General features: G+C 37.0%; 1 protein-coding gene across 6 annotated transcripts in view; it reads right to left on the reverse strand.

Moving 5' to 3' along the window:
* Window positions 1–1358: 1358 nt before the first annotated feature.
* HNRNPR (heterogeneous nuclear ribonucleoprotein R) overlaps window positions 1359–18725 on the reverse strand; it is a 32284-nt gene continuing 14917 nt past the window's right edge. For 3 of the 6 annotated variants that reach the window (XM_086328003.1, XM_086327975.1, XM_086327983.1), the window contains 6 exons: window positions 12093–12269; window positions 10399–10534; window positions 8744–8949; window positions 5022–5171; window positions 2754–2875; window positions 1359–2636 (listed from right to left, as the gene is read on the reverse strand). In XM_086328003.1, the coding sequence (XP_086184129.1) occupies window positions 2024–2636; window positions 2754–2875; window positions 5022–5171; window positions 8744–8949; window positions 10399–10534; window positions 12093–12269 (1404 nt within the window). In that variant the 3' untranslated portion in view covers window positions 1359–2023. Of the gene's footprint in view, window positions 2637–2753; window positions 2876–5021; window positions 5172–8743; window positions 8957–10396; window positions 10535–12092; window positions 12270–18725 lie in introns of all 6 variants that reach the window. The other 3 variants (XM_086327992.1, XM_086327966.1, XM_086327958.1) reach the window with 1 other exon arrangement.

Consider the following 18725-nt stretch of genomic DNA (forward strand, 5'->3'; position numbering starts at 1 on the left):
AATTTAGATTTATAGTTAGAGCTTCAAATTGTATTTTCAAAGTTGAAAATATAGCATTTAAAGAATGTTTGGTGTCTATACCTGCATACATGGGCATAAGAAAAACAACTGGATCCAAGCTTTATTAAATAGATACCCACGTTAACGTCAATCTGTTATACACAGGAATTATATATAATTCCTCTACTGGTTTCCAAAAACATAAAAGGAATATTAACAAGGCCTGTTAACTTACTGAACTATGTAATAAATGTATTTTTTATAAGAAATGATATACTGACTTTCATCAGCAAATACTCATTTTTCTCCTCAAAGTCAAAAGAGAAGTCATGAAAACCAAAATATGCTCTGACTGAGCTTTGAAGGAATTAGATAGCTTATAATTTTGAAATCTAATACCACTCATAAAAGACACCAAACAGGAACAAAACACAAAATAAAGGTGTGCCCATTTTAATTCTTCTCCAATGGCTTATTTTTATAATTTAAAAACATTTTAGATCCGCCTAAGAATAAAATGGAAGGGAAAATTTTTATTGGTTATTTGAAAGTGATCCAGACTTTTCTGCGCTGTTTATAGATTCTTTTGTTCCTCTTATTCTCAAGCAAAAAAAAAAAAATTCTCACGATAAAGGGAGAATTTCTACAGGAAATGGAAGTAGATGTTATGATTTGGCCCACAAAATTTTTAGCCATTTGAGTAAATAAATAAATAAATAAATAAAAATAAGAGGTAGTAACAGGAAGTCAGAAGTAGGACTACTGGGCATTTGTAAGCCTCTCTTACAAGGCCTGAGTGTTTCTCAAAGAAAATTTACATAGTAATAGGAAATTATATTCCTAATTAGTAACTGAAGTGATAGTTACAATGATGTATACTGAAAGTTTACATGAAGTTTAGTCCGCAGAGCAACTGACGCCACAGTACTAACATTTTTTCCTGCTATATACATTCACTCCAGCAAATAAGGTCTTCAGACAACAAATTATCCTTTATAGAAAGAATGTGGGTCAAAATAAATAGCAGTCTGCTTCCCCAACCCCATTTTATTTAATGCAAATTATCCAATGCCTGCAAGAATGTTCAAAAGCCTGAGCTTGTTTTTATAAAAATAAAGGATAAAATTGCCAAATTAGATGACTATGAAAGAACATCAATCAATGAAGTGCTATTTGGAATAAGTATTAGAATTTAGACTAATCCTCAGTCTGATATCCACGATACATATTAGAATAGACAAGAAATTTTGCATGAATTTGATCACTCACATAGGCAGTTATAGTTTGAAAACAATATTCCTTGCAAGGATTACGAATAAAATAATGTTTTAGGACACAATTGAATTTGAAATAGGTAATGTTTTGAATAGATTTTTGAGTTTTATTGAAATCTTACATGAACAAGAAATTGGAAATACAATCACATCAAAGAACAAATTGTCACGGCTTTGACGTTTAAGCCAAACAAATTTTGTAGGGCAGGTTTCAAAAAGGTGTGAAGTTATAACAATTTAAAAACACAGTTGACCTACTTCTAGGAATGCAAAACATACAATCATAGGTTATTTTCAATACAAGAAAACTTAAATTTGTTTGCTTTTAATTTCTTCAAACTACTAAGACAAAGCACTAGCTTGTATTTTTATTTACAGCATACTCCATACCCCTATGTAAGCTGTCCCAAATCCAAAAAATGAAACTGTCCAAAACCAAAGGTTCTGCAAAATCATGATTTTAACAGTGTGCTCAGCTTGTTTTGAAGCTAAAGTGAAGCCTGAAACGATAAAAGCATTGTAACTCCCAGAATAAGGGAACTCTGCAAGCCCAATAATGTCCAAGAGCATTTATGAAAAGAGGAAAAAATAAAAAGACTTGAGTATATACACAATAGTGATTTCTTCAGCCAAATACAAATGGCAGCAAATTGCTACTTAAAGATGAAACAGATAAGCCAATTTTTTTGAAGGATGTAGATCTAGAGCCAATCGTATCTTGTCAATATCATTTTCAAGCCCTCACTTGTCTATTTCCACTGTTGCCCATAAGTATCCTGATAAAATTCCTGGTTGTCATTATTGTAACCATAGTTACCAGAATAGTCACCACCTTGCTGAAGCGGCTGTTGAGCGATGGGTTGGGAACCCCAGTTCTGTTGGTTGTTGGTCTGACGGCGCTTGGAGTCAGGTTGGTTGTACCCGTCTGCCTTTCTCTTGCCTCCTACATTGCCCCCACGGTTGCCCCGAGATCCACGGGAACCACGGCCTCTCTGCTGTTGTGCAGGACCCCCTCTGCCACCCCTAGAGCCTCTTGGTGGTCCCAAAGGTGCCCCCCTCTGTGAGTAGCCAGCTCTACCTCTTGGAGGTGGTGCTCCCCGCCCCCTTGGTGGTGGTGGAGCACCTCGCCCTCCCCTTCCTCCTCCTCTTCCTCTTACTGCATAGCCATCATCATAGCCGTAGTAGGGATCTTCATAGCCTCCACGATAGTCGTGATAATCATAACCATAGTAATCATCATAGTAATCTTCATAGCCATAGTAATCTGGAGGGTAGCCATATCCACCTCTCCCCCCACCACGACCCCGACCTCTAATTGGAGGTGGCATGCGAGGAGGAGGGTGATAGTAATAATCTTCATACCTAGCAATGGAGGGAAGGGAGAAAAGAAAAAACAAGTTAGATTTTTCCTGACTTCAAGATTCTTCCTAACTTTTTAAACTACCGGATCTCTGATATATTTACTAAATGCAGACTCACGCAGTACTCCTCGAGGCCTGTCTAGCAGCTTGGCGCTCTTTCCTTTTCTTGTCTGGTGGCTTGGCTAAGACAATTTCAATTTCTTCTCCTTCTATTTCTTTGCCATTCATTTCATCCATGGCCTATGCAAAATTAGAAACAAATTTATTTTACAAGTAACAGTACCTTAAACATAACATTGTCTGTACCATTTAATACACCTCATAAACAATTTAATTCACAACTGTTTTAATTTCCAAGAGGAATATAGCCACCAAATTTTAAAAAATACACAAAATACTTATTCCCCTCAACCTTACTTTATGTGCAAGTTACACTGAGAATAAAACTGATGTCCTATTATTATATTTAAAAAGATAAAGCAGAGAGCTGCTTGTTACTGCTCCTTAATTGCAAGTAACTAATTCCTCCAAGCTAAGGCCAAAACAAACAGCAAATTCCCATCTGGAGAACATGCCAGTATTAACAAACTTTTCAGGATTAAAATTTTTAAACAAACATGGCATTCACCCTGTAGGTCTTAAACTGTTCTTTAATAAAAATATCAAGAATTTGAAATATAAATGAGACCATCGGTGAAATTCAACATGATACTAACCAAAAAAAAAAGAAAAAAAGCATCTTCCCCACCCCAACAATGCTGAACCTGGTATATACTTTACCTGAATGGTTAAAAGCACAGAGCCCAGCAAAGGCTTGAACTAATTAAGACTCAAGTACTCATCTGGAAGCAGTAATCAAAAGTATTCCGGGCTCTAGTTTTTTATTTCTATCATTCCACCTAATAACTTCTGCCATACTTCAAGGTTCAGGTAACTCAGTAACCAAGTATTACCTCCTCACCAGTTTTTCTGTTTCCCAATACAACCCTCTCTGGACATACATAATAAAATGCTCTAACCCTAAAGAACATTTTAGTGATTTACAAGTATCCAGACAAAAGATTAAATCAGTATCTTCCTCTTACCGAGTTTTTTCCCCTTTACCACCTAAGCTTTTGGCTGCTTCAACTAAAGCAATTAAATGAATCTATAAAAGCTTCCTGGTATAAACAAAAGAACAGAGCATCTGTCTATACTCTTTCCTCTGGCTATCTTCTAGGCTAGAAATCTTACAATTTCAGAAATCGCTTTGGCAAACCACCCTTGAAAATTATTTTCAATTATGAACAATCAGTTATTTAATACCAAGTAAATCAAAATGAATATTTAGAAGGTATAAATTTATTAGTTATCTGTCCTTCCTATCACTCGCAATTCAGAAGCCAAACAAGTTCTGTACTAAGCTATGAATTTTATAAGCAATACTGTCTCAGTAATTAGCTTCCATCAAAAAGCAAACCAATAAATTCTACTAGTCAAAGATTCTATAAAGCACATTTTAAAGCAGTACCCTGGTCAGGAAATAAAACCTGCCCTAATTAGACGGGGGGGGCGGCCGCTTTACTGACAAAACATGCAAAAAAAGAACCAGGCCTGAGTCACCAAGGGTTTTAGATCTATCTCCCCAATTATATAAAAAATCTTTTATTTTTGCCCTGTGTTTTGTTTTGTCAGCCCCTCCCCTCCCCTTTTCTCCAGAAGGGAGAGAGGGACAAGAGGAAGAAACTGAAAATTTCAGCCATTAAAGATGATATTGATCCACTATCAACGGAAAGCAGCAGAGTACTCAGGTTATATGTTCTAGACACTATATGAAAATACTGTTTTTCATACTTTTCAAATACTATCAACAAGCAAATTAACTATTATATGCAAGAAATATTTCTAACAACTATTGAAACTGTGAGAACCAAAGAAAGGCAAGACTATGAAGAACTAACCATTCCCTCAGAACACACCCACTGAATTACACTGTACTAGATATGAAGCCATGTACACTACTCAGCTCCACTCATAGGTTCTTAAACAAGTAACTAAAGTAGTTACAATGTATTCACTATCATTTTGGTATTTATGGAAGCTAATTACTATTCCTTGTTAACATTTTCAAGGTATCATGCTATCAAAGCTTAGGCTTACAAAAATAATACAGAGATTAAAAGTAACTTGCCTGAGGTCACAAACTCAGTTAGTAATAATCAGGCTTTGAAATATAGAGTCTTACCTGTTACATTACTACCACTTCACAGAGATTATTAAAAGAAAGCTCCAGAGTTCGGTAAAAGCTGAAAACCAATTTCATTTGTTTATAAAGTCACTTTGTGTGTTCTAGCAAGTTTCAACAACAAAATTCACATATCAAGAAACAAAATATCAAAATTTCTACCTTAACAGCTGCTCCTCTGTCTTCGAAATGAACAAATGCATAATCTTTCAACTTCTTCACTCTTTCAAGTTTTCCAAATTCAGAAAATGACTTTTCCAATATTTCTTCTGTCACTGTAGTAGCCAAGTTTCTCACAAATAAAACTTTCACCTAATATAACAAACATACAAAACTGGCATTGGCTACTTAATTTTAGCTGAAGTCCTAAAGTATTTCTTCCTATTTTCATGGCGTAGGTGTTCTTCTCAAAAACAATTAAGTGCTAAAGGTGCTACCATAGAAGGTATGAAAACTGAGAAAATAATGGTTACCAATGTATATAAATTATCAGTTTCTTTTCCTGCCATGTTATTACAGTGCCTAATACTGTGAACAGGACCTTCAAAGGACCAAAATAAAATTATTACTAAGTTACTTTACTAATTTAATAGGGTCCCTTTGTTGTTGTTTAGCTGTTAAGTCTTGTCCAACTCTTGTGATCCTGTGGACTGAAGCCCACCAGGTTCCCCTGTCCATGGGATTTCCTGGGCAAGAAGACTGGAGTGGGTTGCCATTTCCTTCTCCAAGGGATATTCCTGACCCAGGGATCGAACCCAGGTCTCCTGCACTGGCAGGTGGATTCTTTACCTCTGAGCCACCTGGCAAGCCCAACATGGTTCATAAGTCCCCCCGAAACAAGTTTTTTTGTCCCTCCTTCCCAACCCAAGAACTGGATGAGCTCATGATTCTAAAGTTCATATGAAAAAATAAACAAGCAGTAGTAGCCAGGGAAAAAATAAGAATAAAATTTAGAGACTAGTCCTACTAGATAAAACAAACTATCAATTCATTGCTTAAATCATTTAATCAGTGCAGTGTTGATCTGAATAACGACGAAAAGTGGACTCATACCCCATACTATATACTAGGATAAAGTCCAAATAGATGGAAAATTTAAAAGGAGGGGGATGTTTAAAGTATTAGAAGAAAATAAGAAAATAATTATGTAACACTGCACTGGAGAAGGTTTTGTTAATTTAAAATCTATATGAAGGACTAAAAAATTCAACTACTAAAAAAAAAGATTTCCATGTGGTAGAAAATACCGTAAGTAAAATAAAAAAAAAAAAAGCATCACAAACAGTTAACCTGTCTTTTATATCAGAACTCTACAAAATAAGAAAAAGATCAACAGAAAAACAAATGAATGGAAAGATAGGCAAAATTCATGAATACATGGTTCATACAAAGAAACAAATAGTCCTTAGATGCATAAGAAATGTAAATTCAGGCATGTACAGTAAAGAGAGACAAATCATAAAAGAGCTATGAGATACCACTTGTTATGAAATTTGGCAAAACCAAGTTTGAGCCTATCCTCTTTTAACAAGGATAGGAAGGAACATCCTGTTGTATTCTGCTTGTGGAGAACAGAATACAAGTGCACCTCCTACAGAAAATATGGTCAGTGTCTTAATAATTACAGATGCACTTACCCTTTGACCCACAAATCTATCCTATAGATATGTCTGTACTTATATTAACTGAAATGATACAAGCTTACTCATTACAGTATTATAACAACAAAAGATTAGAAACATCCAATGTCCAGCTAGTTGAATATACTATGGTACACCTACAGAATGAAAAAGTACATATCATAAAAAATTAGGAGCTGATATTAAAAAAAACAATGTGAGGATACACCATTGTTAAGATTTTTTCCCCCATTTTATACCTCCAAAATAGGGATCCAATTTAAGTCAATGTGACAGACAAGCACTTGTCATAGTTTAATTGGCAGCATTTTACAATTTCTTAGCGATACATAAAATAATGGTATACTTCCTTAGAGCTAAAATACGAGATGAGATGAAATATGACAGTGAATAAAAAAAACATAATTCATTAATATAGCTACCAGTAACCATTTGTGTCAGAAGTAGGGAAGGAAAGAATATGTAATTATATTTGCCTGCTAAGCACTACAAGGATAAACCAGAGACCACTAACACTGGATATCTACAAGGGACAAGGAGGAAACAGTAGTTGGAGCTAGAGGTGGGAATTCCTTGGCTATACTTTTCTATATAATTTTGATTTGTGAACTAAGGAAATACATTACTTGTTTAGACAAAAAAATTAACCAAACAAATTGTTGCCTTAGATAAAGGACTAAGTAAAGAGGATTTGGGGAAGACACAAATTCAAGGGGGGAAAAGTCTTCCACCTCTATCTTTAACCCCTTTAATTTCCTCAATGTTGTCATATTGACATCTATTTCTACATCAGACAGGCCTCCATTACTTTATTTACCTTCTTTTTTGAAACTCAACATAGATCTTTTTTCTTTTCTGAGATGAAACCAAAGTATCCTATATAAAAATTACCAGTTGAAATAATGTTTAAAGCACTCAGTAGGAAAAAGAAAGACACCTGTATGTACAACTGAAACTAACACAACGTTATAACTCAACTATAACCTAATATAAAATAAAAAATGCCCCCTCAATCCGTAATACTATTTTTAAAATATTTTAGAAAATGCAATACAGGCTATAGTCAGTTTCTACAAGACAGATTCAAAGTTGTAAGAGATCTTATAAAGAGATTTATCCAACTCCAATAAAATAGACAACATCCAAATTCAGAAAGTTTGCTCAAAGTCACAACTGCATTAGAAGAAACAAGTGGAATTAAAATCAAGCTAGTAATAAACAAAAATAATCAGGGCTCTTCAGATTTCTAGCTCCTTCCCTTGACTCCTATCTACTCTAGGAATATAGAAGTGTGCAACACATCTGAGTCTCTCTGGTTCATTCTCAGTGGATCTTTGTATAATCCAAAAATGTTTTTGCTTACAAAAGCTTTTATCATGTTAGTATAAACCAGGTCCCTCCTCCAAATTAATCAACAGTGAGGACTGTCACCTCAGATTCTGAAGAAGCTTGCAGAAAAGACTTTTCAATCCAGAATAACCCAACCATTCATTTATGGTCATCCACAGAGTTGTGGCCCCCAAGAGGTCAAGAGACATACACCAAAATAATCAAAAATTCACTAAAAGCCAACAGAGATGCAACTCAGATATGTCCCTTCACCCCCAGGAATCACCCAGAGGAAAGCCTAAGAACCAGGACTCACGGAACCATCCTTTACCAGGCCAAGACCCGGCAATGAAAGTATAGGGCTTAGGAAGAAAGTGAAAGTCCACTACAGGACTTGCCATGCATAAGAGCAAACATGATAACCCTTCACCTTTCTTCATGGAGACAATACTATAAGGAAACTTGATCCATTAAAAAAGACACTAAATCTAAATAAAATTTAATTCATAGTCATAGTATGGTCAATGAAAATTATAATTCATAATCTCCAAAACATTACTTCTCTCTTTATTCCATAAGACCTTGTTTTTTTTCTTTTCTTAACATTTTTATCTTTGTATCTTTGACAGTGCCAAGCACTAATCAAACTCTCAGTAGGCATAGAAACACATAATTGAAGGGGGATTTAACGTCAGTTCTTTTTACACATTTATCTGCAGAAAAAGAAATGGTCAATGGAAATTCCTGGATACCAGGACAGGCTGTTAAATTGGTGCTAAAGCAGGTTTTTGCTTAAACAGTTAAGATCAAGAGCTACAATTTGTATTTACTGTAAAATTTGAAATATTCAAGCTTATATTCTAAGTACAAAAAGTAAATGATAACCGCACCCCCAACACAAGATACTGCATTTACCTTCGCCATGACTTCTGGATCTGGTTCTTCCACAGGGTCAGCCCATTCAACTGTAACTACATTCCCCCACACTTTCACTTTTCCACTCATCAGCCGGCGTCTGGCTTGTGCTGCGGACTTGTGATCCTCATACTCAAGGAAGCAGAACCCCCGATTCTTCTTTTTGTCATCGGGTTGATGATAGAGAATAACGTCCACCAAACCCTCTGTTAAACCAACAGCCAGATATATAAGCCAAAAGCATCCACCACACATTTAGCGCTTAGGTAGACCTAAATCCACTTGCCGAAGAGCAAAAAGTAATTGAAGAAGCCTCATAATGATCTGCTAATTATCCAGCTAGACAACTAAATCAGAATTATTAGATATGGAGCTATGGACGATATGTTATGTTCCTTTGAATTTTAGGGGCCCTGAAAGTACAGTCATAGACAGTAAGTCCAACTACTGTATTCTGACCTATAACATTCTATTTTACAATGTTTTAAAGAGTGTTTGACCTAACATGACCTTACTAAAACTTATGAAAATACTACCAAGGAACTTAAAAACCAAATATAAATTCAAGAGAACACCCAACAACTAATTATAACCAAAAATCATCCTTGACTCTTAAGTTTTTAAAAGTTACTATTTTTACCAAGTAATAAATAAGTAACTGGTTAAAATGTACCTCTGATCTTAGTCCTGTACCCTCACCTTTCCACATATTATCCAAATCCTTAAGAGTAATTAGATTTTATTTCTAGCAGCAATATCCAGAATGTGATTTGGATGTGGTAGAGAGGAAGTAAAGGACCAGAGATGAGGCAGTCATAAAACTAGGAGATTACGGTATTGGATGGTTCATCCACATTGATGTTGAAAGTACTAACAACAAGTTAATTCAGGACCGAAGAGAAAGACTATGAGCCAGAAGCAATCTTCAATTAACACAAGACTGAAACCAGAAGAGCAACAGATAACAGCTTGAAGGAAGGGGAAAGGACTGTTTGTCTGTAATATGTCTGGACAACAAAAATGTAAAGAAATAGTGGTTTTTATACAGGACGAAGAAGCAATGGTCTAAAAGTTGTCTTTTACAATGCAGCTACCATTAGTGGGTCTCCATCAGCATTTTAAAAAATGAAATGGAATGTGTATGATTAAATCATATTTGGTAAGTGAAAATGTAATTCTGCTAAATTTTGTTACATACAAATATATAGATATAGATATAGATATATATAGATAGATAGATCTGTGATCTAAAATTTTCTTCTCCAATCAATTCCACGGATTTAGGATTGGAAATGCGGAAAAATCTGAAGCAGACAAGGTAAGAGGAAGAAGGAGAGGAGGAGAAGCGCTCTCGTCCCCTTGGTCTTAGAGTGCACTGAACACCAGATGGGGAGAAAGCCTTCACTTGAGAGCTACAGGGCAAAGATGGTGTCAAAAGTTATGGTTCAATTAAGGAAAAGAAGCGAAGAGGACATTCCAAGAACTTGAGGCTACAAGAGAAGTTGTTTAGTCCAAACCACTAAAAGAACAGAAAGGAGGAAATTTAGACACTCAGTAGATGCGGAAATTCTTAGATTAAGATATACCTCTTTTTTTGCACTTATAGTATACCACAGATTTCCCAAAACTACTTTCTAAATACATTTTTGTTTTACCTGTGACTTTACTGAATTCTTCCAGAATGTTTTCTTTAGTCTTATTCTTCGGAATTGATCCAACAAAAAGCCTGTTGTTTGCCACAGAAATGCACACTCCAAGGTGTTTACCGGGGCGGATTTCATAGCTGTCACACTGAAAGGAAGAACAGAACCAGACACCCCACAACCACCCCAAACTCAGAACAACTGACCTCAGTCTAAAAAACCAAACAATTCAAGGTCAAACACTCCCTGCTTCATGAATTCACCAAGTTCCCTCATGCTTGCCATAATATAAAATGTGTTATTTTAAACTTTTACAGCCTCTGTTTTAGTTTGGTTTCATTAACCTTCACTGCTCTATCAAACATAAATGAATCAAAGTTATTCACTCTACCTTTGAAAAGATTTGATTTATTTCAATATTATCAATCTCAAGATTTTTAACCAGAGAATTTTAGAAAAAATACCTGAGACTGGTAATTCAGAGCCCTTGGAGATGAAATGAGATATAGATAAGTCTCAGGAAAACAACAATATGTAAAGAATAACAACTATGTTTAATCAATGCAAAGAAAAGTAGAAGAATTTCACCTTTTACATAAAACAGAATTTAAAAATTTTAAACTTCATATTAAACATAATACTTTCAAAATTGTATTAAATCATAGGAATAAAGTGTTTTATTTAAATGGTTATGGTGATGATTTCCTAGGTAAACTTGAGCTGGTTATGCATTAACATTACTTACCAATTAGTTTACAAAACAAATATGTAATTAAAATAAAAATCATCCATATGTTGCCAGAAGCAAGGAAATATAGCTTTAAAAACTTCTCAGTACTAAATAAAGAAACTGGAAGGGAAAAGGTCCATAATAAAAACAAAAATCTGGGTCAAGTTAGAAGTAGAACAAATTTAGAGGCAACTAATGAAATGAAAAGCTTTGGTGAAAGAGGTTACCATTCTAAAAGAACTAGAACTAGACTGAGGCCTTCAGCTGTCTGGCAAGAGTATCCCCAGAAACCAATGACACTGCTATTCTGAGTTACTGAGATGACTGTATCTTAACACAGTAGGAGTGAAGCCATACTTAATTTGTGTACTACTCTGAAATAAGTACAAAGGGTAAAAGGCCCTAAAGAAAGGAGATTCCTAGAAGACTGGTTATCAAGTAATAGAAAAAGAGAAAGATTAAAGACAAAGAGAACTGGAGAGTTTGGAAACAAAAAGAAAAGAACGAGAATATACTTAGAAAATAAATTGTATGATTAGGTTATGATAAAAACAAAGAGATTCACAATCATTTCCCAAATTGTGTCCTAAAAGTCAAGGAGCCCAGTTATATTCCCCAGAACCCATTCCAGACTTCATCACACTTTAAGAATTTTACTCTAAAGTTTAACAGCAAGAACTGACATTTCTAAGATCAAAAGGGAGAACTGCAAAAACCAAATATTCAAATGAAACTTTAGATACTAACTGCTGTAATAAATAACTTCTTAGAATTATGGGAGACTATCATCTTACTTCTGGGGTATTTTATTTTTTACTTTCATAATATGAAAAAATAGCCACCAGACACATACTAACTCAGTCAATATAAAACTTTTAAAGTAAATGAAACAACGTTAACTGCAAATGTTTTTACTTGACGTGTTTCTCTCAAATGACTTGCTAGACAATGGGTATTTGTTCTGTTTATCACATACCAGTTTAACAGCTTCCTGTGCAGCTTCCTTTCCACAGAAGGTGATAAATGCATACCCTCTGTTCTGACCAGACAGTGGATCCATCATAAGACGCAGATCCCAAATGGGACCAGCCTTTTCAAAAAGGGGCACCAATTCATCCTCGTATAAATCTCTTGGTATTTTACCTACAAAGACCTGAAATAAAACCTGTGTGTTAGAATCCCAATGTAACAAGCATTTGATTTTAGAGCCACAAAGCCTAGGTGCCTTTTTTAGGGGGTGGGGACACAAAGATGGTTAAGGAAAAATCGGGGCAAGTTGAATCTTACAAAGTTAACCCTAGTTTTTCATTATAATGACTTTCAGGGCATCAATACAGAACAATATTCTATACTGAAAAATGGAAACTGATTAACAGTAAGCGCTCAAAATTTGTAGTAATAACTCTAAATCTTAAATTTTTGTAATCTGTCCTTTTCTCACAAAAAATAAAAGGCCTATATAAATATTCGTTGAAATACATCTGCATTTTTAGAAAAACCATACTTGAATATGGAGAAGGGAATGGCAACCCACTCCAGTATTCCTGCCTGGGGAATTCCATGGACAGAGAAGTCTGGTGGGCCACAGCCTACGGGGTCGCAAAGAGTCGTCCATGACTAGGCGAGTAACACTTCCATTTTCACTACAGTAACATGCCAATTCAGTAAAGTTACAATAAAAGTTAAATTAAAAAAAAAAAAACTGAATAAAAGATCGATGAGGTCTCTTTCAAATTTTCTCAACTCTAAAATCTTTACTACTTAAAACTCCACTGCTTTAATTTTTCTTTCATCAGAATTCCTTTCTCTATCAGAATATTACATTTTAAGATATGAAAAAAAATCATCATAATTTGAAGATTTTGTTGGATGGCATCACCGACTTGATGGACATGAGTCTGAGTAAGCTCCAGGAGTTGGTGATGGACAGGGAAGCCTGGCGTGCTGCAGTCCATGGGGTCGCAAAGAGTCGGACACGACTGAGTGACGTGACTGAACTGAAATGAAGTAATGAGCTTCCCTTGAAACTCAGACAGTAGAGAATGTGCCTGCAACGCGGGACACCTGGGTTCTATCCCTGGGCTGGGAAGATCCCCTGGAGAAGGGAATGGTTACCCACTCCAGTATTCTTGCCTGGAGAATTCTATGGACAGAGGAGCCTGCCAGGCTATAGACCATGGGATCACAAAGAGTTGGATATGGCTGAGTGACTAATACTAACACTAATGAAGTAATACCAGCAATCCAAAAGATGCCAAATTATTGGAGATTAAGTTTCTGGTGTTAAATTCTGTAAGAGCTGTGGTATTTTAAGACAATCCTTTTCAAAATAATCAGGTTCACTTTCACTGCTATCTGGTAAAATCTGAGGTGGTCTTCTGAATCTCTAGCAAGATTCTTACACAACAGTTATTCTAATTTTTCTAATTCCTTAAAATCTCCAATCCTCGTTCATGAAATCTCATTCTAAGAGGGTCGCCTGAAAAGTCATTGGTTTTCCTAACATTCTTTCCTCTTAGCCTTAAAAACTTTTCTCAACATCTCTTTTCACTTCCTTCCTTTATACCTCAGAGAAAAAAATGTACCTCTTTTCCAAAACAAGAGTAGCTCCTTAACCCTAATAAATAAGCCCATTTCTTCTTACTACCTTCTTCTGGAAATAATTTTAAACCTTTATCTCTTCAACTGTCCTATCTTGTTCAGTACATTCTTTCCTTCCCACAGTTCTTCCATCTTTAAACATGCCAGATCTCCCATAACAAAAACCCCTTCTTTAGCCTGTTATTGTTCCTTTCATTTTTAAATGCTTTAAACATCTGGCCCTTACCTGTTTGCTTTCACTCATGCAGTTATTCTTTTCAACACATCTACTGTATGCTTAATACCGGGCAGCTAAGAAAGGCATAAGTAACAGATCGGCAATCATCTCAGGGACATCCCTACAGAACCATCTTTCTAATGAAAGCTCACTCTGAAAAGCACTTGCATCTATGCTTTTTTTAATTGTTCTATCATGTAGTCATGATCAAGTTCCATTTCTATTTCTTTCTTACATTTTTTTGGTATCAGTTTCTTTCCATTTTTTTTTTAATTGGAGGATAAATGCTTTACAACGTTGTGTTGATTTCTGCTATGGAACAATGTGAATCAGCTGTGAGTACACATATGCACGCTCTCTCTTGCAGCTTCCCTCCCATATGCTTTTAAACTCTCTAAAAACTAGTTTCTTCCAACACTAAATTGTACACCCAAATGTCACTAATGGACTTTTAAGGACCAAATTAAAAAGTCTTCCCTTCCTCAATCTCATCATCATCCTTGCCTTCTCAACAAGCATTAACACTAGTGATGCTACCTTCTGAAACTTCTCTTCCCGTAAATTTTCAGTTCAGTCTCTCAGTTGTGTCTGACTCTTTGCGACCCCACGGACCGCAGCACGCCAGGCCTCCCTGTTCATCACCAACTCCTGGAGTTTACCCAAACTCACGTCCATTGAGTTGGTGATGCCATCCAACCATCTCATCCTCTGGCGTCCCCTTCTCCTCCTGCCTTCAATTTTTCCCAGCATCAGGGTCTTTCCCAATGACTCAGTTCTTCACATAGGTAGCCAAAGTATTGAAGTTTCAGCTTCAACATCAGTCCTTCCAAAGAACACTCAGGACTGATCTCCTTTAGGATGGACTAGTTGGATCTCCTTGCAGTCCAAGGGACTCTCAAGTCTTCTCAGTTCAAAGCATCAATTCTTTGGCGCTCAGCTTTCTTTATAGTCCAACTCTCACATCCATACATGACTACTGGAAAAACCTCAGAATCCTCCACTAACCTAGTCTTACCTTTAACTACTCCTCTATCCTCTCCATGGTGATTCTTCTATCCATTTAATAATATAAGCTGCATGTTTCCCAAAGTTACAGCCCTATTTCCCATAATTCACTGTACTTCCTTCCCTTGTAAGGATCATATTAACATCCATATTCACATACAATGCTACAGTCATTTCCCAATACCTCCTATATATCTCAAGATCTAATTCTGTATCTCCAACTACCTATTAAACACTTCCTCTTGGTAGTCCTGATTTTACCTCAAATCATCAGTAATTTTAGCAATACCAATTTTCATTTTTTTTAGTATAAATATATGTACAGATAAGAATGACTATTATCAGAATGTTAAAAGTGGTTATCGATACATGAAAAAATTCTAATTTTATTTTCTTTATTTAAAATAAAGGTACAATGTATATGTAACAAGTTTCCTTTGTCCAAAAATCAAAATAACTAAAACTGACAAGTTATTTTGATTTTTGGACAAAGGAAACTTGTCAATCAGTTCCTCTGATTTTTTCCCACATTTCTCTTAGGAGAACATAATTTCTGCTAACCACCACCCCACTCCACCCCAGCCCCACCCCCGGCAAATGACTGAGGAAAAATACTCTCATAAACAAAAAACCTCAGATATTTTTAATCCCTCCAATTCCCATCCATATCCAATTAATTTTTAAAATATCAGCTCGAGGGCTTCCTTGATGGTCCAGTGGTTAAGAGTCTGCTTTGCAGTGCAGGGGTAATGGGTTCTATCCCTGGTCCAGGAGGACCCCACATGCCACGGAGCAGTTAAGCCCATGTACAGCAACTGCTGAAGCTAGTGCTCTAGAGCCGATGAGCTCCAGCTACTGAGGCCAGTGCACCTAGAGCCCTTGCTCCACAACCGAAGAGGCCCCGACAACGAGAAGCCCGGGCCTTGCAACTACAGAGCGGCTACCGCTCTCTGCAACTAGACAAAGTCCATGTGCAGCAACCAAGACCCAGCACAGCCATAAATACGTAAGTAAATAAATAAAATGCCAGCCTGAAGTCGCTCCAGTGCAGGTAACTAGCTCCCTCCCTATTCACAGAACTTGTCCAAACCTTTCATGAGGCGTGGACTCATAGGCCATGTATTTTTCTTCTACATTCTAGAGATGAGTGAGGAGAAGGCAATGGCACCCCACTCCAGTACCCTTGCCTGGAAAATCCCACGGATGGAGGAGCCTGGTGGGCTGCAGTCCATGGGGTCGCTAAGAGTCGGACACGACTGAGCGACTTCACTTTCACTTTTCACTTTCATGCATTGGAGAAGGAAATGGCAACCCACTCCAGTGTTCTTGCCTGGAGAATCCCAGGGACGGGGGGAGCCTGGTGGGCTGCCGTCTCTGGGGTCACACAGAGTCGGCCACAACTGAAGCGACTCAGCAACAGCAGCAGCAGAGATGAGTGAACACCACAGACAGGTCTAGATGTTCATGAAGCTTACATTCTACTGATAAGAGACAGACAATTTAAAAGACAATACAATTTCAGGAGGAAATTATAATATAAAAGCAAAGAAAAGGGATAAATGAATAAGAGGTTATATTTTAAGTAGGAGGGCCTCCCTGAGAAGACAAATTTGAACTGAGACCTGAGAGAGAAAATAAAGCAAAAGTACGAGGAAAGGGCATTCCACGGGGATAGAACAAGTACAAAAAGATACCGAGTACAACTGATATATCTGAGGAACAGCAAATAGGCCAGTGATTAAATAAAAGGTCCACACAGGAGACAGTGATGAGAAAGAGAAAATGCGGACCAGATTAAGTTAAACCACAGTTAGAAGTTTAAGAGTTTTATTCCAAACATGTTAGAAAGATGTTAAGAGGACTCTTGAGCAGACAAATAACCAGGTATTATTTATGTCCTAAAAGAAATAAGACTGGCAGCAGGGTAGAAGCAGCAGGGTAGAAAGTGGATCGTAAAGAAAAACAGGCTGACCAGTCAGGTTAACAGGGCAAGAGATGACAGTGGCTTGGTGTAGCAGGGTGAAAGCTTAAAGGCAGGCAGAATGTGAGGAACAGTGAGTTTTAAGCTATGTTGGATTCAAATCTACATTCCAGTTACGGTGAACAAGTTTCTAAATCAGCAAGTCTCAAGATTCTCATCTGAGAGTAACATCAGCAAAAGCATTCAGCTTCCATGTAAGCAGAGAGCCCACATCGTGTTGCTCATTTTATTCCCAGTACTGAATGCAGTGCCAGGGTCATAACAGTTGCTCATCTTTGAGTAAATACATGTATGAACATCTATCTCGTACTGTGACTTATACGCTAGATGCCCTACCTTCTGTCCTACTCAAGGACTCTTGGTCTGACAACAATTTTATCATCAATTTCCTCCTTTATACATGGATCATTCCCATCAGCACATAGTATATTACAATCTCCCCCTTAAATTTTTTTTTTAACATTTATTTATTTGGCTATGCATGGTCTTAGTTACGGCAGGCAGACTCTCAGTTGCAGCATGTGGGATTTAATAGTTCCCTGACCAGGGACTGAACCCAAGCCCCCCGCACTGGAAATGCAGAGTCTTAGGCACCGGACCACCTGGGAAGTCCCTTTTCTTTAAAATTTCAATTAAAACAAAAATATATCCTGACTATAAACCTTCTAAGTATTGTCCCATTTCTCTGCTACCCTTTGTAGCAAAACTGCTCAGAAGAGCTATAATATTCTTAATGCCTCAAATTTGCTCATCTCCTTAGTCTCTTGAATCTTTTCCAATGTGGCTTTTGTCACCACTCCAGTCAAAGTCACTAACAACATTTATGCTATCATAATCAAATGTCAATTCTTATTCCTCATCTTACTTGGGAAGTTTAATACAACTGACCTTCCTTCTGCGAATACTTTCTTCACTTGACCTCTGGGACACCACACTCCTGGTTTTTCTTATCTCATTGGCTCTCTTTTAAAAATTTATTTATTGGCTGCATTGAGTCTTTGTTTCGGCACTCAGGCTCCAGAGTGCACAGACTCAGTAGCCCTCCTCAGCATGTGGGGATCCTAGTTCTGAGACTAGGGATCACACCCAACCCCCTGCACTGGAAGGCGGATTCTTAACCCCTGGAGTACCAGGGAAGCCCCTTCATTGCCTCCTTCTTCTTAGTCCCCTTTGCTAGTTCCTTCTCATCTCCCCATCTCTCTAAATGTTGAAGTGCTGAAGGAATCAGATCTTAAAAATTTTCTCTAGCTATATATACTTCCATGGTGACCACATCCAAACATGGTTTGAAAACACCATCATCTTAGATACTTATGCCTCCCATATTTATGATCACCAGTCAAAACTCTCCTATGAACTCCAAGCTCACGTAAGTAACGGCTCACTCAACAGCTCCATTTGGATGACAAAGAGACCTCTAACTCATACATGTCCAAGGCTGAACTACTACCTTTCAATCCTGCTAATCTGCTCTTCTTTACAGCCTTCCTCATTTTAGTAAGTGGCAACTACATCCTTCTAACTGCTCAGGTCCTAAGACTTAAAGCCATCCTCTGCTCCTTTCTCTCATGTCTTCGTATCCACTTCATCAATAAATCTTGTTAAGATACGCAAATTATCCAGAATCTGACCACTTCTCATTAGTTTCAGTTGTATCACCCTATAGCATTCACAACTCTATATATTAGCACTGATTAACAGGGCACAGCACTTAAACACACACACACACACACACACACTACTGATAAAAGGCATCCTGAGACAAAAAATACACAAGAGTAGTTTAGTTCAGTCGCTCAGCTGTG

The sequence above is a fragment of the Bos grunniens genome, chromosome 2, assembly GCF_055505025.1.
Source record: "Bos grunniens cultivar Pamir isolate PY7600 chromosome 2, Bosgru_T2T1.0, whole genome shotgun sequence".
Taxonomy (NCBI): Eukaryota; Metazoa; Chordata; class Mammalia; order Artiodactyla; family Bovidae; genus Bos; species Bos grunniens.